Raw genomic sequence first — 26045 nt, 5'->3', positions numbered from 1 at the left:
TCAAGTTCAGGGGTAAACTTGCATGCTCTCTTTAGCCGATTGTGCCTTAAAATGCTGAGAAAGGGATATAGCTCAGTGACATAACTCTTGCAGGAAAGAGCCTGTGTTTTTAATTGCCCCCCAAAACTGTGTTTGGCCTTCAGTGTCAAGTGCGAGATGGTGCCAAGTGCTGCTAGAGCTCAGTGTGCAAAATGGAGGCAGAGATGCCCCTCCTTCACAATTGCAAACAGCTGTTGGTTATTTTACCAGTACAGATATTTGGCTAATAAACAGCCCAGTAGGTGTCTGCCTATGTTGGCAGTTGGCAAATACATTAGGCGCATTAGCATGCATGCACAACACTTGCTCCTCTCAAGCCATGAAGGCAAGAGTGTCTCCCAGTTATAGCTGGTGTACACCAAGGTTTGCGCCTGCCACTGTGGTTGCAAGAGCCTGCAATTTACACAATTCACCGGTAGTGTGAAGCTAAAGGAGCCTAATATTCATCATGTACCAGATGCCTAGCAGGCTGGGTACATGGGTAGCAGTGGGAGCTGCACAGGTCAACATCAAGCCGCCCTCCCCACCATAGCTGTCAACTTACAGATTTGAAAATAAGGGACCAGCAGCCTCGAAAATAAGGGATCAGCAGCCAAAATAAGGGATTTTCCGGGCACAGGTATGTTCGACTTCTGAGCCCCTCCGAGCCAAAGGCAGAAAGCCCAGCCAGCAGCCAAACGAAGCCACATCAATAAGGGACAGCAGTGGGACATGGCACGGGGATAAGGGACTGTCCCGCCAAATAAGGGACGCTTGACAGCTATGCTCCCCACCAAAAAAACCTATATTTTTGATAGTGTATTGCATTGTCCCATTTCAGAGTGAGAAATGCCGATTTGCTTAGGGTTGGAATTCCACACTGAACAGGAAATCCGAGTCACTGTGAACAGCTACTGCGAGACTTTAAGGGCGAAGTGAGCTTTGTGTGGCTGCCAACGTTGCGAAAGTCTCGATAGTGGAAATTAATTGCCAGCTGTTACTGGAAGCTCATGATCACCTCTTTCACCTTCACGGTCCTCACCTCCTATTTTCTCCAGCGCTTTCCCTTGCACTCTCCAGACATCTTCTTGGACGTCACCTACAAGCAGCCCTCGGAACAAGCAAATATTTTACAGCCCAGCAAGCAAGTGTCAAGAGCTGCAGCTCATCCAGACTCCGCCGTCTTCAGGTCTGGAGATGTCAACGCTTGTGTCGGGTTTTTTGCATTTAATATAGCGCCGGTCAAGGTTTTCTTAGGAGCAAACTCCAGAATTGTCGGTCGAGAGGCTGGAACATATTTTGCCACACAACACAACCCCTTTCTAAGCAGCCGGACTAACACTGTGTACACACCATACATTTAAGGAAATCTCTCCCCCCCCCCAAAGAAAAGAATCACAGGAACTGTAGTTTGCGAAGGGTGACGAGAATTGTTGCTCTGTAGTGGGTGAACTACAGTTCTCAGAATTCTCAGTAGGGGTGCTTTAAAAGTATGATGTGCAAGGATTCTAAGAGTGAGTGGGCCACAGTCTAAGCATATCCACACTACAGATGTAACAGTCACTCTCTCTTCTGAGGGCATCTTTGGAACTGTGATTCTGTGAGGGGGCCAGTGGTCTCCTGGAGGAGACTCTCTTTTGGGGGGAGGGAAATGGTATAAAATCAATCTAAGTCTGTAGGCCTAGATGTACACCTGAGTTCTTCTGACACAGAACTGATGCCATGCCAAAATGCCCCCTCCCAGATAGGAAAAACAAACACAAAAGTACCAGCTGCGTAACCGAAAGAGGGAATCTTTAAATTCCAACACATTTCCAATGCTACTCTTCCTTAGGGGAAGAAGAATTGCTTCACCAATAAGCAAGGCAGTTGGTTCCCACTTATCCATTTGATAAACTGCAAAGGCCTGTCTTACATGTAACTTGAGTGTCGCTGCTTAACCAAGTGATTCCTTTGCAGGTACCTGCTAAAGAGAAAAACAGTTTACAGGTAGGGAAGCCTGAAGTATCAAGGACAATTTCTGATGAGGCAGTGAACGAACCACATACAAAAAGACCCCGTTAGCCAGTCCTTAACTTTCGGAAGTTACAATGGCTACAACAGGTGTTGCGTGGCAAAAGGACCCTGGGACATACAAGCGAGAGCAGCCCACATCATTCCCTTTTTCTTCAGCGGCCGTTCAGCCTACTCATCATTAAACCTTGCTGTGCTTTATGAGGCATCAGGGCCCGAAACCTCCCTTGTTGCCCTGTTCCCTCACCATTCTGTCTTCCCCTTTTGTATCACAACTATTAAAGCCTGCAGGCAAGGACTCTGTTGTTTTCTTAAGCACCTAGAAAAGTCTTAAGCACAATCACGATCATAATAATGACATAATGGAGCAGGGTGCTTTTTTCAAAATAAAAATAAAAGCCAAGGCCTGAGTATGCTACAGGCATAGCAGCGCACAAAGGAGCACAAGTTCTGACGGGTTAGGCACAGCTGCTGCTTCCAATACTGCTGCTGGCTGGATTTTTTAGGAAATTATCCTGGTTAGGGAGTAACAAAGCAAGAACTTGGCAGAGCAGGCAGCCAGGGACGATACTGGGCCTTAGGTTTACAGGGCAGTGTTTAATGAACTTTGAGAGTCAAGTGAGGATATCAAGGCCCGAGGCCTAAAGCACAGGCTTCACAAAATAAAACACTTCATGTACAGCCTCATCAGCTGCCTCTTAGCCAGCTCTTCTGCATTCTTTAGCCGGGTTAAAGAAAGTGTTGCGTTTGTGTTGAAATTCTCCCCCTGTTCACTTCAGCGCAGGGGTGTCACTGTGACCAATTAGCAAAGAAGAAAGCTGAAAACATTCCCAGCCTATTTGTGGTCCACTGTTCTTGGTGTCTGTCATTGTTTTGTGGACGGTTGTTTTGCTGAGGAAGTTAGGGACCAGGGACTAAGAGCATCCTTTGAAAGGGACCGGTTTGGGGCCAGTTTACTTGAAGGATGTCCTTAGCACATATAGGCTTGATGTGAAACTGGTGCTTTTGCAAGTGCCACAAAATGGGTGCCTTTTAGCTAAGTTTAACTCAGAGTAGGTCCATTGAAATGCATGAACATGCCTAAGGTCCATTAATTTCAATGTGCCAACTCTGAGTCGATCTTAGGCCCAGTCACTCCATGTTTAAAGCACCACTTTAAACACTTCCTCAAACCCTTTAACTGTCCCAGTGGGACACCGTGCAAGATCATGGTGGCCATTTTGGGCACTGTGATTTCGGCCCCAATAAAAGCGCATCTTTTGGGTTCTCGTGCAGGTCACGTGACTTGTGCCAGAAGCACAGCCAAGAAGACGGACATCCCGGTTCAGGGACTCAGCACGTTGGAGGGTATACTTCCTGCAAAGCATTTTGGGAGTTGCAGTTTGCTATGGGTGCCGAGAGTTCTTAGGAGACCTCTGTCCCCCTCATAGCTATAATTCCAAGAGTTCTCTGTGAAAAGTGGGTTGTCAAACCACTCTCTGGAAACATGCAATTCGCAGAAATCTTTGGGGAAAGCCACGACTGTTTAAAGTGGCATCATAGTGCTTTAAATGTATGGCATGAATGTGTCCTATGCTGAATTCCACCATGTGTTCTTTCTGCTGTTGTGAGACACCAGTCTTCAGTGCGACTGCAGCTGTTTTCTCTGGAATCCTCTGCATATTAATATTCGTCAGGGGTGTATGGGGTGTTAGGAAATGGGTAATACCTTCTGGGGCAGTTTGTCCACCTTTGGTCCCCACCCTGCACTCAGCTCTCACCTGTGGCTCCCAGAAGCTGTCTAGCATTTGACAGTGGCCACATCCCGGGAAACGGATCCGATTGGCTAGCTAAACCAGGTGAGGGCAGCTGATGGGTCTCAAACCCTCAGTGAGTTATGGACTTCCCCTGCATGTGAAGACATCCGGCGGATGGAGCAGTGGGTCCAATGGTCAAGAAGGCAGTTTCTGTATGTGCTGCAGAGAGATGGAAGTGAGGGCCAGATGGGCCCATCAATCTGGGAATGTTGCCCATCAGAAAACTCTGACACTAAACTTCCACTGCCTTGCAGCTGCACTCGTCCTTTCTAAAGGATTTCAGAGTAATCCCTGAGGAAAAATCCGTACCCGCTGCCTTGTAGGACACCTTCAGGAGAAGAAAAGGTTAAGGAGCACACCCTACACACAGCTGGATCAGTGTCCCTAAAACAGTTGGGTGATGCCTTGTGATTCTTCCGCGATTTGACTTCATCCCCATAGGCGTACTCCGTTGTATCTCAAGACAGACAGATGGCAACAACAACATTAGTCAGAAACCTGCATTGTAGAGTTATTGATGCATGCTTAAAAAAACAAAACTTTTTGCTTAGGCAAGCCATGTAATTTTACAATGTACATTTTAAACATAAGTCTGATTTTATCTATATTTTAATAAGTTGATTGTGTCTACAATTTTAATGTATGTTTTTATCCCCCTTTTTAAAAAAAAAACCACACACAATAGCTTGTATTATTTTATGTAAACCCCTTCATGAAAGGCGTTAAAGTCTCTCATTGTTCAGTACGCTGTTTGGTTTTCTGAGCAATTTTTCTCCTATAATCCATGGCTTATATTAGGTTTTGGGTTTTTTTTTACATTATATTACTGTATTCTATGCCTTTTAACATTCCATAAAGTTTTGAAGTTTTAGTAAGCTGCCTTGAGGTTTAGGAAAGGATACAGCATTATTTTAAAAGTAAAAGTTACAGCATGTTCTCTTGGTTGTTTTCAAGGTAAGGGTTGATTGAGGCATGTTCTCATGCAAAGCATCTGTCTTGACAGAGCAAGAATTACGAATGAATGAAAGCAAGTGCATTGTTCTGATGATGCAGTAAAGGCACATAAATCCTAACCCTATTCACATTTTAGTCTACTAGACAAATAATCTCTAAATGTAGTCTTATACTTAAACACACACGCTTTTTTCCTTGTATGTCTTGCTCTGCCCTCTAGTGGAATTTAACACTAAGAGCACCTTATTGTGTGAAACTATTCTCACACACCATGGTTTGACACAAGAAAAGGTTGCTTGAGATCAAAACAGGGAAGAAGAAACAGTGAATGAACAGCAGAGTGAACTTGGCTTTCCAAGGAAGGAAGCACAGCTGCAAAACAGTTGAGATCAAGAAGGCTGACCGTAAGCACATTTAAGAAAACCCTCATACGTGTCAAGTATTTTCAGAAATCTGGCACGGATAAGAGGTATCTCGGAGGCAGAAAAGCAATACGCTGACATATAGTTAAGTGGAATTGAGGTGCATCTGATGAAAGCAGAGCAAAAGCAGGCACATATGCTTGTATACACAACTCAGAAAGACACACACACACTCGAGGGCAGCTGGTTAGAACGTAGTGCTGATAATACCAAGGTCGCAGGTTCGATTCCCGTAAGAGACAGCTGCATTGCATTGCAGGGTGTTGGACTAGGTGATCCTCTGGGTCCCTTCCAACTCTACAATTCTAAGATTCTGTGATCTAGAGGGGCACTTGGGAGAATTTCCTCAACAACCCACTCTTCTAACAGAACCTGCCTTAAACTCCCATGAGGTTGCAAATGAATTGGTGAAGAACTGTGTGAAGGGAAACAGAAATATGAGAGTCCAGGCCCTTGGGACTTTCTCAGGCCATATCCCTTACCAGCACTGCTCTGCATCTTCATCAAGTTTGCCTGGAAGATGTCCCTGAATTGGGATAATGCCCCTTGTTTGCCCAAATGGAGAGGCAGGTATGTGCACATGTATAAACCCCTGACTTTCGTGTGGCCCAAATCTAGCCTACTGTATATAGCGAACATTCATTTGGTCCTCCCAATTTTGCTTATGGATATTGGGCCAGAAAAGGTTCCTATCTGAAAGTTTCTGCCTCTTGGCTGGGATGTCCTGCATTTCTCCACCAGCGTCAGTCAATGACAGAGCTCTGGATCAGAGCTGTTGTGAAGATGGGACTCTTCTCTGGAGCTGCCTAAAGTTTTGCAGGTGTTCAGATTTAGGACCCGTGTGCATTTTCCCTTCCTAGTGGTGCATTACCCTTAAAACACCCAGCCACAAAACCAGGCAGCCTGGATTTGTTGAGCAGAAACACAAGACACCAGGGACTGACGGCTGACTGGGTCTATAGGCAAGCACAGCGCTAACGACAGATGTTGTGTCAACTTCGCAGCGCAGGCCTGCCAATGGATTTGCTATTCTAGAAGCGGGCACAAGCACCCATGCCAAATTTCCTGCGGTTTAGTCATATGAAGCAGGTTATGAAGCATCAAAACCAGACAGGCTTCCTAATTCAATTCAGTGTGATGGAAATCGGGCTCAGGAGTGGGATGACTTAAGGCTCTAGCCTTAAGCAAAGATTCTTTCCGGTTCCCCCATAGACTCTTCTCGGTTAACTCATTTTCCTCTTCGTGTGTTCCTGTATTCTAATCGAGATATGGATGCTATTCTGTATCAGGGATGAATATGGTGCCCTCCAGCTGTTTTTGAACTGCAGCTCGTATCAGCCTCAGGTAGCACGGCCAGTGGTGGTGGAGGAAGTTGAAGTTCATCAATATCTGGAGGTCAGCATGATGAGCACCCCTGTTCTGGACTGTTAACCTCTCAAAGGGATGGAGATTCTTATCCAACCCCAACTTCTCTGTAAAAGGAGAATGGCACAGATTCAACCCAATAGCATTTCCAGCTAAAGGATCCCAGAAAGGCTGGAAGAAGTCTCTGTCCAAGATGTTAGAGAATCACCACCAGTTATAGGAGGCAGAACTGGTTCAGTGGTTTGAACCTATCTGTGTTCCTTTTGTGATAATTTTTTTTTGGGGGGGGTATTGATTTGTTTTGTTTTTGTTGTTTTTATTGTGGTTTGTTGTTGTTGCTGTTCCTATCTTGTATTTTTATGCTGTGAACTACCCTGAGATCTACGGATGAAGGGTGGTATACAAATTAATAAAATAAAATAGAAAGGGAGCAATGGCTTTAAGCCACTCAAGAGTATTAGCAAGCACAGCTACAAGTCTGCTTTAGTCCCCTCTTCAGCCCCTGAGCCAATGGACACCATCTGCCTTGTGAGAAGGAAGAAGAGAAGCGAGGCAACATCCAAACCTGCAATCTGGACCTGCTTCATCCCCTCCCCACCAGGACCTATTCCATATCACATTATTTATTGTACTATTTTAAAGTAGCACACCACTTTGCATGCCAATCTTAAAGCTCACACAAATTCCCGGAGGATATGTCTACCAATGCCTGCTAGCCACAATGGCTATTTTCTACCTCCACTGCTCGAGGCAGCATGGCCCTGAACACCAGTTGCTTGGAATCACAACTGGGGAGATGGCCGTTGTGCTCAGGTCCTGCTTGCGGGCTTCCCATGGGCATCTGGTTTGCTCACATGGCTCAGCCTCCACTACCTTGGCACTGTGATCTTACCTGGGCTTGCATCTTCCAAGGAACCCAACTATATCAACAGCTGCCACCTTCAAGCTGGTACATAACATGGTCTCTTTCCCCATTTGCAGAAGTTAGAACCAAGACATACAAAAATAAGAACTGTGTAAGAGCTCAGCTGTATGGTAACAGATCACAGAAAGCAAGCTACACCACATCTGATTAATTCCATCATCTCTCTGGTTTACACAGCAAGTACACCAAAATTCCAAATTCCCTTTTCTTTGTGGATTAGCAGCAGCCTTGTATTGTGCTATACGTCTTCCTCCGAGATTGGTTCCATTAAAAAAACCCTTTGTTTTCCTTGGCTTCTGATAAGTTATGCTGCAAAGGTGCAGATAACATTTCGACAAAGCTAGATAAGAAATTAAAATCAGATTAAACCTTATTCCATCATTTCACTTTTAAATAGCAAAGTGCACCTTCTCTGGGGATGTTGTCTTAGCCTGTGAGAAAGCCAAACATTAAACAATGTAGTTATATTAACTTATTTACCATCCCTGCTTGCTGGCATTTCTTTTGTTTGAAGAAGCACACAGAATGTCAGAAAGTGGGAACTTAATATATTAGTAGTCTTACAGAATACCATTCAGGAAGGCAAACTGGACTTGCATTGACAAACCCCAGCTATAAACTGAGTACTGTGCCAATATTTATAATTCTGTACCCCAACATGCTGAATTTTGCAACCTGCATAAATTTTGCAAATAAAACACACCTGAATCCTTTGTTGTGGGTATTCTGCTCACGGAGGTGTGGAGAAGAGGCCACACAACTGGCTTCTCTTATTTCAGCCAGCATCACAGATATGTACATCTTCTCAGCTGTAAGGACTAGGACAATCTTTCCCAACCTGATGCTCAATGGATGTTTCAGCCTAGAACTTCCATCAGGCCTGACCATTGGCTTTGCTGGCTGGGGCTGATGGGAGTTTAAGTTCAAAAAATTGGGGGAGGGGGCTCATCAGTGAGAAAGGCTGGACTAGGAACTTGCCTTTTTTCGAAATGAAATTTGAGATTCTTAAGATGCTGAATCTCCCCTCCCAATATCGTATTTTGCATATTTGCTTTGCTTCCCTCGTGCCTGCCCATCCACACAAAGTACCCTGGTTATAACACTTGTTTAAATGTCCATAGCACGGCCTGCTGCAGTCACCCTGGCCAACCGTTCACAGCACTAATTAAGTATATTCAAGAACAGCTCTTTAATTTTCGTTTGCTGGTGGATAAGTCCTTATAAGACAGCTTGGCTGACCACCCCCCCATTAAGTGGTGCTATTTTATAGCAGTGCAACCAGTGGAGTGCTATGTGCAGGATCCATTTTGCACAAAACTTTTAATCAGCAGATGGTGCTTATATATCAAGAAAGTCTGGCTTTACATTTAATATTGTTTATGGAGCACGATTACTGTTTTAAAACATAATCGCTTCCACCTTTGTTTAGGTACAGTCACAGGGGACCACGGTCTTCCCATTGCCACTATACCACATCAAACCCCTACTCTGCCTTTAATACAGCCTCTTCAACTTTTAAGCATTACACACAAGGGACTTCCATATAATTTGGAGTTGGTACAGTGGTGTTAAGAAACCTGACCATGTCAGTATCTGCACATTTCCCAATAGCCCTTATGGTTCGTGAGTGGCTAGACACCTGCCTGTAGATTCCCCCGGCTGTTTTGGGTTCTTCCTCTCAAGCCTACGTTACGTCCTCTTAAACAGAAGGAAAGAGGAGCAACATGGTGTTCCGTTCCCAATTCCATTTTCATGCTCGCAAGGATTCTTCTGTGAGAAATGTTTAACTCCAGTAACTTAATATGCCTGGCCTCGCCTGTGCTGCCTGACAAACCCATAGCATAAGGCCTTCAAGATGCTATTGATGACAATTTTGCAAGAATATTTCAGGAAGGATGTTAACTATGCAAGATGTTTCCATAGCAATCCTAACACTTCATTTTTATATGAACGCGACAATCTTTGGATCACTTGTCAATCTTGACTTCAGCTTATTGTAAGCTGTATCCGTTATTTCTGCTCAGCCTGTAGAGTGTTTCGTGATACTCGGAGGACTGTTGTATCAAAATAAATTGTACTGAATCTATGTTTTGACTCGTTTCTTTAAGCAAAGAAAAATCAATTTAACGTAACACTGGGGAAACAAGCCACATGGAGGATGTTCATAACCTGTGTAGCAAGATGCAATTAAAGATTTGCTTGCACAGAATAGGGTACGAAATGGAAACGTACAAATACCTGTCAAAGCCACTTTTAAGTTATACACTTCAAAATGTAGGGTACATTTTGTAACACAGAGAAGTCCCATTTCCTACAGCTAACTTGGCTTTCTTCCTGCCAGCCATGGCTACAACTTTTTCAGACCCAGGAACCACCTTGAACACAAACATGCCATATCTTAAATTTTTAACCATATATTTTTATGATGGTAGAGTTCCTGTTGTGACCCACCTTAGATCAGGACATAACCCCATCAGCTGAGGACCATTGAAAATGACAGCTCCGCATCTCATTCTTGCATTCTTATCTGTAACGTCTAGAAATATGCAAAATGTGATTAACCTCAAGCTGTGGATTTTCCTGACCCATAAGCAACAGCTAGTTAGTGGAACCGCGGTAATGAATATCACTGTGTTGTTTCTAATTGTTATAGATAAGGAGGAAAAGGACCCATAGGCTTGTTTCTTCAGCAGCAGCCCCTTGTGTCTGAACATCTAGTTCCAATTCAAAGAGCAGAAGAAAGGGGGGGTGGAATTCACCCGAAATATATTGGGGAAAATTCCACTTGGCTGCTTTCACTTAAGACATAGAGAACAAGGTGAGACTTGCACAAATCAGGTCATTTAGAACTTATTAAAAACGCGCATTCGGAAACAATGCTGAATGATTTAATGGCATTTTCAAATTGCAACAAAGACACACATTGAACATCTAAAAAAACACAATCAAATCACCAGAATATCAGTAAACAAAAAAACAAGTGGTTCTACACTGACATACGAGTACAGGATTTTCTTCCTCTGCGGAAGTTGGTTTTCAAAGACTTAGGCATCAAAATAAGATTCTTCCGATTTCTGAAATAGGTACAGATGTTTTCATTTTTAAAAAAATGATGTGCACTGTTTGAAGACCACATATACACAGAGAAAGACAGACAGACACAGGTCTTTGTGATTTGCCCAGTGATACAGCGATCTTATGCAAAACTAAGTTTCAATACTGAAAATATGTAACAGTCACTTTCCTTCTATGTGAAATGCAAGACATAATTAAATCAATACTCACAGCAGTTATTAGAACACCTGTTCATTATCATGTGAAGACCAGAAAATGTGAAATGTATAATTGTTTTCACTGCTACCATTCATCTACTGTTGGGACAGGCACCTGTTGCCTCAACACAACACTTAACTAACTTGCTCCTTTCAATGAAGCCAAGACCTGTGGCTGAGTGGGAACAAGCATGTACCTCTGCTACAGGAGGGTGGTCCTTTGGTGATATATAAAGCTCAGTGACAGTGGGCATCAATTTCACGCTCCACTGTTGTTATTTCATATGTATTTTAAAAATGTAAAGACTCCATTCATATGAACTGTCCATGCAACTGGCAGCCATCATCTCTCACTGAAGGTGGACAGCTATGAGCCCAAGCCACTCAATGGGTGATTCCCAAGTCAATGAGACCACTGAGAACCCAAGCTCTACCCTAAGGCAGGTTTAGACATTCTAAAGGAGTTTGTTGCATTCAACTGAAATGCCTGCAACACCCATTAGCTAGGGAGCATGTAGGCAAAACATTGTCTTTTAACAAAGATAAATAAAGGAGTGATGTGGCAAGATTGCTTCTCTCTACACTGCTTCCCCATCCAGTCACTCTGTGACAAGACCCAAATAGAAGCACATGCTGCAAAACGATATAATAAAACATGCAATAAAGCCATCCACAACTCATTTGAGTTTTGCCATCGAGTATGGGTAGAGGATGACCCAGATTAGGGAAGCAAAAAGCGGTATCTCCTATGGATTTTAAATCAAATTCCAAGTCATTATTTACTTATTATACATTTGATAATATAATCACAAGCCTCAGTCATTTACTCGTTCCAGGCTTTAGTGCTACATCACAGATCCTTTTGCCCCAAACAAATCAAGCTATTCACTTATTATGTTTCTTGCATTAATTCTTTTCTCCATAAACTACTTTAACTCCTATATGACATGCTATAACGTTATGTCTCAACTTGCTATGATTTCAGCACTCTCATAAATGGTGCCTCCACTCTCTCCCCTAGAGTCAGCTTCTTAAATTCCTATTGAATGAATGAATGAATGAATGAATGAATGAATAAGTTTATTACGGTCATAGACCAGAAGAAAAAAAACCAACATAAAGACAACAGTAGTTTACGAGGGAATGATGGTGTCAATTAAAAGTTGTAAAATTATACATAAAAACAATGCACATATGCACACACACCCACACACACGCACATATATACTCATATATGCACTACCATATATGTGTAGACTTAAAAAGAAAGGGGGGGGGCTTGTCCAAGAGTCAGATCTTTTACTTTTTTACAACTAATGCCCTCCGCTTGATCGCGGCCGCAGAAAACTTGGCCACTTTCAGTGTTACTTCTGGGTTTTTATCTCCTAGTAGGATTTTCAGCCGCTGGGATTCAGATCGACCTGGAAATTTCTGGACGATAGGAGAGATAAACAGTGACCTGATATCCCCGTAAAGGTCGCAGTGTAACAACACATGTGAAGCCGTTTCCACCTCCTTCAGACCACATGGGCAAACTCGTTCGGCATAGGGTGTGCCCTCATATCTGCCCTTTAGTAAGGCAGATGGCAGTACATCAAATCTGGTAAGGGTAAACGCCCGCCTATATTTTGCGATTTGTAGATCCAGCAAATATGGGGTTAAATTAAACCCTTTTTCATAATCTTGGATAGCTGGATATTTATCTATCTTGCTCATATGGTCCTGAAGCTCTACATCTCCTATTCGCTGGCTCACCATCATTTTTGCCTTTTCAAAGCCTGCGGCTATAAGTTCTTGTGGGGAAAGCCCCAGGCCCTTCAATTTTTCATAAAGCGACAATCTCCATTTAGACTGGAACGGGTCTAATAAAGTCAATGAAGCCACTCCCACTGGGAAAAATATGAGTTTTAGCCAGAAGTGAATCTTCAGGATCCATATCCTGGCATTAATAGGGAGTTGACCTACCTCCAGCCTAATGGCAGTGTTGGAGACACAGGTAGGTAACCCTAGTAGGGAGCGGTAAAATTTAGTTTGTACAGATTCCAGGGACTTGAGTTTTTGACAATTAAATATCCCAGGCCCCAGTCCTTGCCACCCTTTTCACCAGCATAGATCAAACAGCAATAATACCAGAGGACTGGGGATTGGCAATCATCGTTCCCATATTCAAGAAAGGCTGTAAACTTGATCCAGCCAATTACAGACCAATCAGTCTCTTAAGCATCATTAGCAAACTTTATGCAACTCACTTACGTGAAAAGTTTGCGGACTGGCTGGAACAGGAGCACATCCTAAAGGAAGCCCAGGCTGGTTTCAGGGCACATAGATCAACTCTAGACCAAGGACTGGTATTGCAACATCTAGTGGAGAAATACACCTCAAAGAAAGGAGGCTCTCTCTATGTAGCCTTTTTAGATTTCAAATCAGCTTTCGATTCGATACCCCGGCATAGACTTTGGGAAAAATTAAATGCCACAAACATCGATAGACGTCTTTTGCTTCTTATCCGTAGACTACATGAAAATACTCGGATCCGTGTTAGATGTGACCGTTATGGGAACCTATCAAAGGAAATCCAAAGTTTCCATGGTGTCAAGCAAGGCTGCGTTCTTGCCCCCATTCTATTCAACTTCTATATAAACTCCTTAGTCGGAAAGATGGAGGAAGCAAGTACTCATTCCCCAAACCTAAACAATATACCAATACCAGTCCTTTTGTACGCAGATGATGCGGCACTTATTTCCTTCTCTTGTGTGGGTCTAAGAAAACTTCTACGAGCTCTTACAGAGTATTGCGAAGCTGAACACCTAATAATAAATTATACTAAATCAAAAATTATGGTGTTCCCCAAGAGAAAACTCCGACATAAATGGAAAATTAATAACCAACCTATTGAGCAAGTAACATCTTTTAGATATCTTGGAATAATTTTTGATGAGAAGGGATCTTGGTGCCATCAGATTAAGAATTCCATTGTCAATGCGCAAAGATCTTTTAGAGCTATCATAAGATTCTTTTACAGAAAAGGAGGTCAATATGTTCCTGCCGCCTCCCAGGTCTTTGTTGCAAAAATACTTCCACAACTGATGTATGGCACCCAGATAAATTCCTATTGGACAGTGCTATGGAACACAATAACTGGAGGAGGAAGAGGAGAACTGATCAAGGAAGTGTAACTCAAAGTAATGTAGGGGAATTAATTTTAAACCTTTTATAAGCAACCTACATTACCACTTTGATTATTTTGGCTCCAACCCTGAGATGTGGACAGACAGTTTAGAGAAGCCCTGCCTGCCCTCAGCTGCAAATACAACATCTATGAAGGAATCCTAACGTACGGTCTCATTAACCTTCTTCAAGACAGTTGGCTATCAGAGGTGCTTGGGAATATTAATTGCAGATATCAAGCTGACAACACGACTTAGGAAGAGCAAAACCCATCTAAGGACCACCTGTCGAATGGTGTGAAACAACACAAGGACCTTCCTTCCAAGTTAGCAAGTTACGTCTTGACAAAGTACAACCTTGAATTTGGTATGATTGTCTTCTACTCTTTATGACAGCACATTGGAATGAGACCCAAAGTGTGTTATCAAGGGCAAACAGCAAGATTCATAGTAGCCCCACATTCATTTTTGAGGTAGCACACTTAGTTGCAATGGCCAGGATCCAAAGAACAATGTTAGCATGACCAAGGGTTGGGGCATGTCCAACGACCTTCCTTACTTTTGTCCTTGAACAGCAGACCCGCTCCCAAGCACCATGCCATATTACAATCTGCTTCTGACAGGCCACTTAATTTCAATAGTGGCTTGCCACATTTATTGGCATGTATAACTAGTCTGATCTTTTGGATCTCTGGCATAGTGTTGTTGGCCCAAAAACAGAACGTTGATGGGAGAGGTCCCATTTTGAAATATGTTAAACACAGGTGCATTCTTTAAAAAAACACACCAAAAAAACCCTCAAGATTTATTCTTTTTTTATAATAAAAAAACTTCACAAAATGTAGCAATGTAAATCCTTCTTAGATATAGGCCTCACATTCTCTAGGAAATTTCATCTGCCGCTTGTGGTTTATAACAGCTGCTATAAACTAAAGTGCTTAAAAACTTGCTCAGATTGCCGTGATTATAATATTTTGTAGTTTGCAGTTATGTAAAATACCAAAACACAGAATGGTGGCTCCAGCCAACAGGGTAAGGGTGAACCAGTTAGTTCTTGAAATGTATAGGAATATACTCAACATGGCAAACCAACATTCTATGCCCAATGCTTTAAAAAAACTGTATTTTTCCCTTAAATTGGGAATTGAAATAAATACTCCAATAAATAAATACATTGGAGTGCTCAAATCAGACTCAAATACTACATTGGAGTGCTCAAATCAGCAGGAGTGCTCAAATATAGATGGGAGGGGAAATCTCCACCATACTTCTGAAATTCACCCTTCATCTTAAGTTTAGCCCTATACGCTCCTTAATCACAAGGCAGATATGTAAAATGATGAGGGAAAGGCAGACTATATATTCTTCACAATAAGTACACAGAATTCACATTTAAGTCAAACATAATGCCCTACTGTTCATCTAGGCTGAATAACTTATGAACACTTATATGCTCCATAGGAAAGCCATATATCCTTCTACTCACCAGTGGATGCCAAGTTATAAAAGTCCATATGCAAGAATCTAGCTTCTTTGAAAAGGTCACATATTTTTTCTGTACATTTCATGCAAACTGTGCACAATGTGGTAACAACATTTGCAACACACTCCCTTTCAAGGTGCACCTTTTATGTTAACAGCAGACCAGCTTACAGGAAAGTCTGCACAAAAAAAGTCTATGGCAACAAAACTGAGGGGTCTGGGAAAGAATTCTTTCAGCATCTCATTTTTCCTGAAGCAAGGCAGGAATATTGATGTTCCACCCAATAGCCTGCCGATCAAATCCACAAGTGAACAGATTGCAGATCGGGTGGTCTTCGCTCCATGCTGAACAGCAAACCATTCTTCTATGCCCCTGTGAGAACAGAAATGCCTGTGTTAGAATATTGGCTCCCCTACCCATCCCTGCCTCAAATCAGCCACTTCCCCTTTCCACCTCCAACATTTCAGGATGAAAAGGAGAAGTGCAGGGAGATTCTGAAAGTTCTTCATGATCCTTTTTCACCCCTTGGCATCTCCAACTCTGGGGGTGCAAAAGAGGTGGGGGAGGGAAAGGCTTTCAAAGTTTCCCTGCACTTCTTCTTTCCACCCTCAAGGTTGGGAGGTGGAAAGGGAAAGCAGGGACTTACGGTGAGTTACAACCCCTCCCTATGTAGAAGCCCAGATTCCAGTTTATCTGAGGGAAGTACTGGAATGGAAAACGTTCATTTGCTTCTGAAATAAGAACCTGAAGGCCATGGTTCATTTCTGGGGGCCAATGGCCCCAATTGAAAAGAAGGTTCTTATTGGTATTGTGAAGTCGCATTGTGAAATCATACTGAGATGTTCCTAGGAAGCAGTTCATAATGAAATGAATAATAATCCTGCTTTAAAGGACAAGACTTTAAATTGGGCTCAGAAACAGGTTTAATCCAAGGCAGTTGTTTTACACTGAGAAGCTGTGTTCAATATATGCAACTAGACGACTGTTAAAGACATTATCTTTGGATCAGGTATTCTGCTATCAATATTTCTAATTATGCATACACACAGAGAAAAGAGGTTGGGAGCAGGAATCTTTCTTACATATAGAATTCAAAATTCTGGTACCTGTCTGTTGCTGCGAGGGAGCCGTGCTAATCGCACTCCAGACATGTCAAATAATCTAACCTGCCGGTTGTCATGTGGAAGGGCAATGATTCTTTGGCCGACACAAACATTAATCCTGCACAGGAGAGATAAAAATAAGCTAGGGAGCTTGACAAATGAGAACCGACAGTTGTTCAAGTTCACTGAAAATGATTTAATTGGAGGTTTATCTTGTACACATTTCCCGCAAATACATATTACTTTATTTTTGCAACAAAATCAAGTACTGGAAAAACACTTGTTTCTAAAGATGAAGATGATCAAAATTCACACTGCCGCTGCCACCACACACAGCAATGTAGCAAGAATGTCATTGCAAGGCTTTCCTCATGCACACATGAATTTTCTTGGGTTCCCATCACCACCAAGAACTAAGGAACACTTCAGAAGGTCATACATCTAAATAAAATGCTTTAACTGAATGAATGAGAATCTTTGGATCTACGCCTTTGGACTTAGTCCTGATACATAAAGAAGTAGAATTCAGTTAATTGTTCCTGCAAATTCAAATATTTTCAGTCATACAAACACTTTTAAAAAATATATTCTAAGGTGCACCAGACTAAGAGGCCTAAAACTGGTTTTGCTTTGATGTCCACAGAATGGTCCAAAGACATATGATAGCTTTAGGTCTGGAACCAAGCTCTCCATTCAAATAGGTAATGCTTAAGAGCCACACGCTCACTTTGGGATACAAATTCAGTAACTAGTCTGTCCAACCCAGAATGCATGTGGGATCCCCACTAAAAATTTTAACTGATTTGCATGCAATACTCCACCTCTCTACAGTTCTCTCTCTTTGAAGAGCCCAATTGTCATGGGCACCACCATTCTGAACATACTATAATAGTTTCTGCAGAAACTAGGCCCCATGACTAAAACGGTACCACTGAGATGTCTAATCAGAGTTGTTACTCTGCTGTACATGTACATCATTAATCCCAAAGAGATAGCACCCATTGTGCCTAGTCTAGCATTAGAAAAAATAATAATAATTCATGAAAACCAAGCCAATACCTCCTATATTTAACCAATTGGACTGTTTGGGCTTACCTGTTTACTGCAGAATCTGTGCGAATAGTGGCAATAGGCGACCTCATATTTTTCAAGTCCCAGACTTTCACAGTACGGTCATCACTACCCGAAACAACATTGTCTCCCACAGTGAAGACAGCTGAAGTCACAGTGCTTAAAGGGAGGGGGGGAACATTAGAGCCATATTAGCATTAGAGCCATTATTACCTAAAACAGACATGCCATTTTTCACTTTTACAATACAACATTATTCTGGAGGGGGGGCATGGACAGAATCAAACTTTAAATCCAATGATTTTAAAACCCTAACAAGTGAATTACTACTGGAAGCACAAAGTTTGTAGCTAAAAACTGCAGGGCACCAAGATCAATCAACAGCATCCCTTATCAAACAAGAAGTTTAATATTTTTAACATACGAGTACATGTTAAAATAAGGCAACTGATCTCTTCCACAAGAGAGGAGACTTCATAAGATATATAAAAATCACCCTTCAGTCATAAGGAAAAAGTGGACGTCATGTTTCTGTGTTATGCCTACTCTAGATCAATATTTTTTAAAAAATTAAAAAATGCCATGTTTGAATTACTATTAGCAAATCAAGGATCAGAGGATAAAAATATGTAACCCCAGAAACCAGGAGCATGTTATCTATTACATCTGAAAGGACAAAGACCGAGGTTTTAAGGTATTGCTTTAATTCTAGTCTACAAAGCCTTGAGCTTGTTTCCACCTACACAGCACGCTAACAAAGCCTTTCTTTCCCTCCCCTGGTTCATTACAGTGTGCTTCTTAGCTCAATTTCTATGGATCGCATTTAATGACCTATCCTGTATAGCTTGAGGGTCATGCACATCAATTGCTCAGATTTTAGTAATTTTAATTTAAGGTGTCAAGTTGCTCCTGTCACTTCTATTGTACTGTGAGAATTTGATTTCATGTCCTATTCAGCCTACTGATTGAGATTAGTATTACCCAAGTCACAATGGACTAGTATGTGCAGGCCCTCTTAATTTAAATTGACATCAAATTAAAGTCTAATTAGATCCAAACACCATTATGTCAGTGGTACGAAGTTTTTTAATGCTGTATCAGAGTGCCACAGGGTAATTATGTGGCAAGAACTAAAGGTCTTCACTTGAGCTTTCCGAGCCCAATACCCAATTACAGATGCCTATGCGCCTGACCTACTGTGGAGGCACAAGCAATTAAGAACAGCCACAGAATCTATGGAAGATCTCCACTTACCATACACATTCACAGCCAGGAGAACGTCTTCGTCTCCCAAACTATATGCATTACATATGGAAATAAGTCGCGCAAGCGGAGCATTTCACTGTTCCACAACGTATGACAATAGATTTGATTCTTTCATCATGCATTAAAATTATTCATCTAGTTAAGATTTAAAAGCTTATATTTTCGAGAAACCATTCAAAGCTCTCTGCTTTTCAACTTCTTCTGCTCAAGGACCTGAACACTTTTTCCCCCCACTTGTTTAAATTTGCATCTCAAACTGCATCCCAAAAGGTTACAGTATAGGTTGCATGTGTTGTTGTTGTTGTTGTTGTTTGAAAAAGACAGAAAAGACCAGAGATTAACTCTTTACTAGCAGTACCCTTATCTTATGAATGCTAGATAACCGAGAAGATCAAACACAGCTAGTATAAAGATTTTGCGCAGAAGAAGTAGATTTTTAAAACGTGTAAGATTGCATTATATCACAAGTCCATTTAATCCAGCACTTGCATGCTCCATCTGACAGGGGGTCTCTCCAAGGTCTCCGAAAGAAGCTTTCCCCGTTTTTGCTCTCTGAGGTCCTGTTTATCCAGAGGTGCCTTGTGTATGCTAGAATGGATGACTGCCATATTTCAGTGATTTTCTCAAATGTCTTGTATGTATGTATGTACGTATGTTTATTCAATAAGATTGCTTACCCACCCTTCACCCTAAGGATCTTGAGTGGGTTACAACAATAGAATATGCAATTATAAAAGTAACTAAAACCATTACAATTATAATGCACATCAAACCCCTTCCAAACGGAATGGAACGGAACAGCTGAATTGGATCTAATCAGATTTCTGTTCTGTTTAAATCCCCTCTATTTCCAATTTGTGCTTGCCACTCTCCACCCGCTATTTTCCTGAAATTCTCCATTGGGCAAATGTACAACAATCATTTGAACCTCTCAGCAGCTTTGGATATACCCTTCACTGAGTGAAGTGCTGAAGTGTCATTCAAATGCAAATGACACTCTGCTCTACCACTTATTCTCAACATCTGATCCCAGGGAGGCAGTAGAGATGGCAACCCAATGTCTGGCATTAGTTCAAAGTGGATTGGTGTGAACAAGAGGGAGATGCTGCTATTCAAGAGTGCTTAAAAATCTGCAAGGGTTATGTGGCCTATTCTATGTAAGGTTGCATTCGCCTTAAAGGTCTAGGTGGTTGGTTTGGGTGCTCCTTGGTGCAATAATTTCCTCACATATTCAGGTGAAGAGGACTGCCTTTTGCCAACTGGTTTACAAGACGTAACCATTTCTAGAGGAGACAGGCCTGGCCTCAGTTATCCATGCCTCAGTTAGCAAAGCTAGATTACTGCAATACTATCGATGCGCAACTGCCTTTAAAAGATAGTCTGGAAACTTCATGTGATGCAAACCTCTTTACAGTAACATACTAAACCTATTAGCAAATTGGAGGGCACATGGCTGGCTTTCATTTCAAAGTTGAGAGAATACAGTTACATTGATTTCAGATACCAGAGTAAAGTCTCAAGAATATTTATTCACCATAAATACCATGTCTTAAGCTAGGTGTAATATATGTGTATGTTGATTTGGCTGTAAATGTGTGTGTCTACTGTACATTAAAGGGTCTCATTTTGAAAAGGGGGCTCTCAATAAGTATAATGGTCTGTTAATAATTATTACTAATAGCTGAATAACCTTGGAAGGATGTACACTTTGTATTTCTATGTAAAAGAAATACTTCCCAAAGCACTCCCAAATCTTCATGTATGAGCTTTCCTTTTATCCAAAAACTGAACACCAAGAAAATCTGTTTTCCTTGCAAGCACTTTGGAGTAAATATAGTCTTTAAGAATAATAAGAGTAATAAGCTGTAACAGGAAAATCAAAGTTTCTTATGGATCTTAAAGACTAACTCAATGCACTAATGCAATTTCTTTTAACTAGAGAGCTGGATTAGTTAAGTCATTAGAAAGATAATAACGCCACATGTGGTATCATGGAAGCTGATCTGTAACCAGCAAGAGTTGGCTGTTTTTAGTCTTACAGCTCTGGACATGCTGACACCTAGTGACTTAACTCCTAGGTGTCATGGGCTTTGAAGACACTCGAACTCTGGGCGCAAGGGAGAAATGTGCTAAGAGGAAGGCAAATCCACACCGTGATCAACTCCCACCAGGAAACCAATGTCCCCACTATGGAAGGACGTGTGGCTCCAGAATTGGCCTCCACAGTCACTTACGGAATCAATTGTTAAAACCGTGTTTATGGAATACAATCTTACTTGGCTACGAGTAATCGCCAAAGAAGAGGAGGAGGAGGAGGAGGAGGAGGAGGAGGAGGAGGAGAAGAAGAAGAAGGAGGAGGAGGAGGAGGAGGAGGAGGAGGAGGAGGAGGAGGAGGAGATACTTAACCATAATGGTTATGCTCTAATGTTTCTGAATATCAGTTGATGGAAACCAAAGGGGGGAAAGTGTTCTTGTGCTTGGGTCCTGCTTGAGAGGCCATAAGAACAGGATAGTGGACTAGTTGGCCATTGGCTTGATCCAGCAGGCTCTTCTTATGTTTATTTCAATTGATTGGATGGCTGCATGGGTAGCATAAGAATATGTTCATTTTTAACCTCACTCACCTAATAAGAGTCGCCACTACCACTTCCCTGTTCACTTCACGCATCTAATGAAGTGGGCTCCTGCCTACAAAAGCTTATGAACCAATAGATTTGTTAGCCGTTAAGGTTCCAGCGGACACTTGGCTTTAAAAAAATTAAAATTGTATATACTCATGCACGCAAACACCTGCCATGAATTATTTCAATGAGCAGGAAACATCCTCACAGATTGTTCACTAACTGCATAAAGACATCTAAGCAACCCTTTAAGTACCATGCTCCTTTATAAGCAGTCTGTCAATTTAGGTCCTTCACAAATGGCACCTCATGGCACAACAACACACTAGGAACCATTATTTCTTGTCCCAAACCTATTACACCTTTCAGCTAGTTTAACAGGTAGCTTTCTTTGACATTGGACTACAAGATCGCCGTTCCTGTAACAAACAATACAGGAGCAAGGCCAACTTTTATACATATGGACAAAATTGGAGGCTTGAACTCTAAAGTCAATGGAAAGCAGGGGGTTAAGTAAAGCACTTGATTAATGTGTGGAGGCTTATTGACAAAACACATACTGCCCAAAGCTCAATCTTTGCCAAATCTGGAACATTTAAATACAGAACTGGGGGAACAGAGGGTAAATTAAGATTTCCCCCACTTTCTTCTCACTCAATGCTGGGTTCTCTAGCAACCGTGGCCAACTTAAAACAGTGGTTAACATCCCCTCGGCTAAATTAATGAAAAATGTCAACAAAAGATCATTAAGACTCTGTGTTAATGGAACGCTAAAAGGCATTAGGCTTTTCATAACTCACGAGTGGGTGACAGGTATCTTTGGGCATAAAAAAAAAGTTGGCAAAGAGACAGTAATCTTACGACACCCTTAAACTGTGGGTCCCCCACAGGGAACTTGGTGTGCTACTACCATTCTCTGGAAAAACTTCAGACTCTGCCAAGCCCCGGCAAAACTCATTTATCTTGTCGTAGAGAGCAGCCGAGCATACACTTCCAGCTGACAGAGTGGCACTTTTTCACCACACACCACTGCCTGATCTGGAACATTCTGCTCCCTCCGTGGGTCTCAATCAACGGAAATACTGTAATGCTAGCACTCCTCATTAGGACTAACAGCTGTCTCCCCAGTCACACAGAGACACAAAACTGTTTTGCATAACAATCTGCTGAAATTTCACACTCATGGGGGGAAAAAAATATGATGCAGAAAATGCTGGACCATGAAATGCTGATGCGGTGTGCTGTTTGGAACCGCTTCAAAAAAATTAACACTGCAGTGCCCATTTCACTCACACAGCATGATATTTTAGAGAGGGTTGCCGGTGCATTGTGGGGGGTGAAGAGAGAACCAGATAAATCCATTACATTCTGGGAAGAGGCATGCCTGCTGCAAAATGCTAACGTGTCGAGGCAGAGATTACAACTGGTTTAAATGGTAGTTCGTGAATAATTACCATTTCCCTAGCATGAAGTAATCCTTATTGATCAAATGGCAAACGTTAGCAAAGTTAGCCATTCAGAAACATAATGCTAATGGTGAAGAATACGTGCAGAAACATTTGGCTGGCGGGCGGGAGAAACATGAGGACGAACTCTGAGTGGGGGGAAGTCAGCCTGACCAAGTTGCCAACCATCAGAATATATACCCCCACCCGACCCCCAAATCATCGTTAAAATGAATGGGGGCTTTTGAAAACAAGAAGCTCCTATGTAAGTTGGCTATATTCTGTTATCAAAGGACGCAGTAATGGTGAGGAATGCACAGGGCTATGCCATCGCTGATGAAGCATTCTAGGCAGATTGGTAGATGTGGACACATATGTCCTATATCTGACACAGCATATGTAGAGAACCAGTAACACGAGGCCTACTGTCACCTATTCCATGGAAGTGAAATCAGACTGGGTGGGAAGAGATGTGGACCACTGCCCTGGCCTCCCACTGCTCCAGATCCTTCTGTGGCCAGTTAGGTCAATACATGTGTACATGTGTCAAAGCACATCCAAAGCCTTGCTGTTGTTATATGCATGGATACAGAGGAAGAAATGGGATTTAAATGTTGAATATCTACCTCCGCATAAATTTAAGCTAAAGGGTTTTCTTTCCAAGAATCTAAGAAATGCCAAGGTTCCCAAAGTCTCATTAGGATTTTACTTACAAGCTACTATACCATACAGACCAGGCAACTGTTCAAGATAAACTGAAACATGTATGTGTCATTAAGGAAAAACACCATTCTTCCCTAACTACTCCTATCACAGAAAAGTCTTAAATATAGATTTTTCACCCCACAGATAAAGATGAGTAACTCACATTTTGTGGGGAGGTCACTGCTTTCAAACAATAATTCAGTCTTGAGTACACATGCACTTATGTATTAGAGTATTCAGTGAGACCAAGTGATTATACCCAAGATCAGGGCATCAATCTTGCATTTCTCTACAGTGTACAAGCTTCCTGGCCTACAAACGAATGTTAAAATGTTTGCAGAAGCTTATGTATGAATTTCCCCTTTCAAAGCAACTGAGCCTGCAATCATAACCACACTTAACTGGAAATAAGCCCCACTGGATTCAATAGGACTTACTTCTGATTAGAAATGTTTAGGATTGCAATGCAAGTTCTGATTCCAGTTTTGGTTCTTTCTTAGTAAACATGCATTAGTAAGATGTATTTTTGAAAAAAACAAAATCTCATTCTGGTACCCTTATTTTCTAGTAAGAATAAACACAGCTGAATTTTCTTAGCCTTAGTCTTAATGTAAATTTATTTCACACTCTCCCTTGCAAACACCCTCTTATTATCCAGTGTTGAAAAACTTGGCATGTCAAGCCTTGTTTTATATTTTAATCCTGAAATACTATATAAACCAGTATCATGTGGAAGTTTCCGACCATCACTTTCTTACATCAAGTGTCACCAAGCCACAGAAGCAAACATTTTCTACCTGCACTTAATCCTTCATGCTGATCTTTCTTATCTAGAGGAAAAAAATGTGTTTCTAAAACACACAAATTTAAGCTAAGGCACCTGCAAAATCCTACTGAAAAAAACCATGTAGCTTAAATTTTAAAAAACTAAACCGCAAACTGCTTTGTTTTATAGTCTACATAGCTAAGCTTCCCATTCTTTATAGAAACTGCATATGCCTGAAATGTTAAAGATAGTGTTTTTCAGGTTTAAAAACAGAATTAAGGCGCCATCTGCTGGAACACATCCAGATTATTCAACCCAGATTGGTTAACTAATTTTTAACCACAGCTGTAGAAGCATAGCTTGCATCTGTAAATCTGTAAATCAAAAGCTTAAAATTTTGCAGTTTCCCACTTGTCTGGGGCAGCAAACATGCCAGCCCTATCTTTCAGAACAAAGAAAACGGCACAATTTCACAGAAGAAACTGGATGAAAGCACCTAAGGGTCCCATAGATCACTTAGGTGTTTTTTTTAATGTACCAAACATATTTTGTGTTATCTGCTTTTTTTACAACAGAAAATATATATGCACACACATTAAAATGGAGTAAATAGGCACAGAATAATCAGACTGGATCCAAAGAACTGGGAGGAAGCAAAAGCTCCTCTGCAAATACTCAACACGAGGCTTCACAGTGCAACATTGACACAGGCAAGTTCAGCTTCCACTTGTGCTAGATTCTTTGTCTTTAGTTTTACTTTTCTACATGAGGTGTGAAACAGCGCTTCTGTCACTGGGAAGTGCCATCCATTTGCGGAAGGGATCTAATCAATTAGAGATATAGATATATCCAATATATGTAAAAACCGATAGATCTTTACTATCTAACGGAACTATCCCTTTAGAATCAAGAGATGCATCTTTAATTAAAAGGATGTTCCTTCATTATAAAAACTTTTAAAAGAGTTACAACTGATTTCATAAATTTAGTTTGAAAATAGAGACCTATTGAATGTGCTGTATTATTGCACCCTGGAGAGGCTCAAAGAAAACTTATGAACCTATAGCATCTTTGGGTGTGAATCAACTACCATGTAGCACGTAAACATAAGCCAGCTCAGTTGTTACTTGACCCTGGATTCTGCCTGGGATGAGAGCAAGCCTCAAGTGTACATGCTCCAGCCATCATGGGAGGAAATAACTCAACTAGGCAATCTAGTGTTTATTTCCACCGAAGGTCTTCCTGACCCCAAGAGCTAAATCTTGTTACAAAAGTTTTTCAGAGTGCCTAAGTACACACTGAGCTGTACAAGATCAAGTGACAACAGATGAAGAGATAGATATACATGAGGATGTATATCTGAATCGTGAGGATGGTGTGTAGGACTTTTCACTTGTAGACTAACATGAATACTCCCTGTTTAAAGGCAAATTCCTAATTCGTTGATATAGTGAGCTACAGATAAAGAAGCAGACAGCCACGAACAAAATGGAAGAATGTTGTCTGGAGATAAACGATCACTCAAGTTACTGTCAAACTATTCCTTCAGGTGATACCAAATATCGCTAGGCTGCCTATCCATAAAAAGTGTTTGTCCTGTATACATCTAGTATCTTGATCATGCATACAATACAAATTGTTTCGTCAGTAGCT

General features: G+C 41.5%; 1 protein-coding gene across 6 annotated transcripts in view; it reads right to left on the bottom strand.

The window, feature by feature from the left end:
* Positions 1 to 10365: 10365 nt before the first annotated feature.
* The window catches only part of WDR37 (WD repeat domain 37), a 58453-nt gene continuing 42773 nt past the window's right edge, over positions 10366 to 26045 (bottom strand). For all 6 annotated transcript variants that reach the window (XM_053410062.1, XM_053410059.1, XM_053410058.1 and 3 more), the window contains 4 exons: positions 17614 to 17748; positions 16522 to 16636; positions 13863 to 15787; positions 10366 to 11792 (listed from right to left, as the gene is read on the bottom strand). In XM_053410062.1, coding sequence (XP_053266037.1) covers positions 15656 to 15787; positions 16522 to 16636; positions 17614 to 17748 — 382 coding nt within the window. In that variant the 3' untranslated portion in view covers positions 10366 to 11792; positions 13863 to 15655. The remainder of the gene's footprint in view (positions 11793 to 13862; positions 15788 to 16521; positions 16637 to 17613; positions 17749 to 26045) is intronic.

This window comes from Podarcis raffonei, chromosome 12 (genome assembly GCF_027172205.1).
Source record: "Podarcis raffonei isolate rPodRaf1 chromosome 12, rPodRaf1.pri, whole genome shotgun sequence".
In the NCBI taxonomy this organism is placed as follows: domain Eukaryota; kingdom Metazoa; phylum Chordata; class Lepidosauria; order Squamata; family Lacertidae; genus Podarcis; species Podarcis raffonei.
The sequence above is the reverse complement of the archived record's forward strand: the minus strand, read 5'-3'. Positions and strand labels throughout refer to the sequence as shown.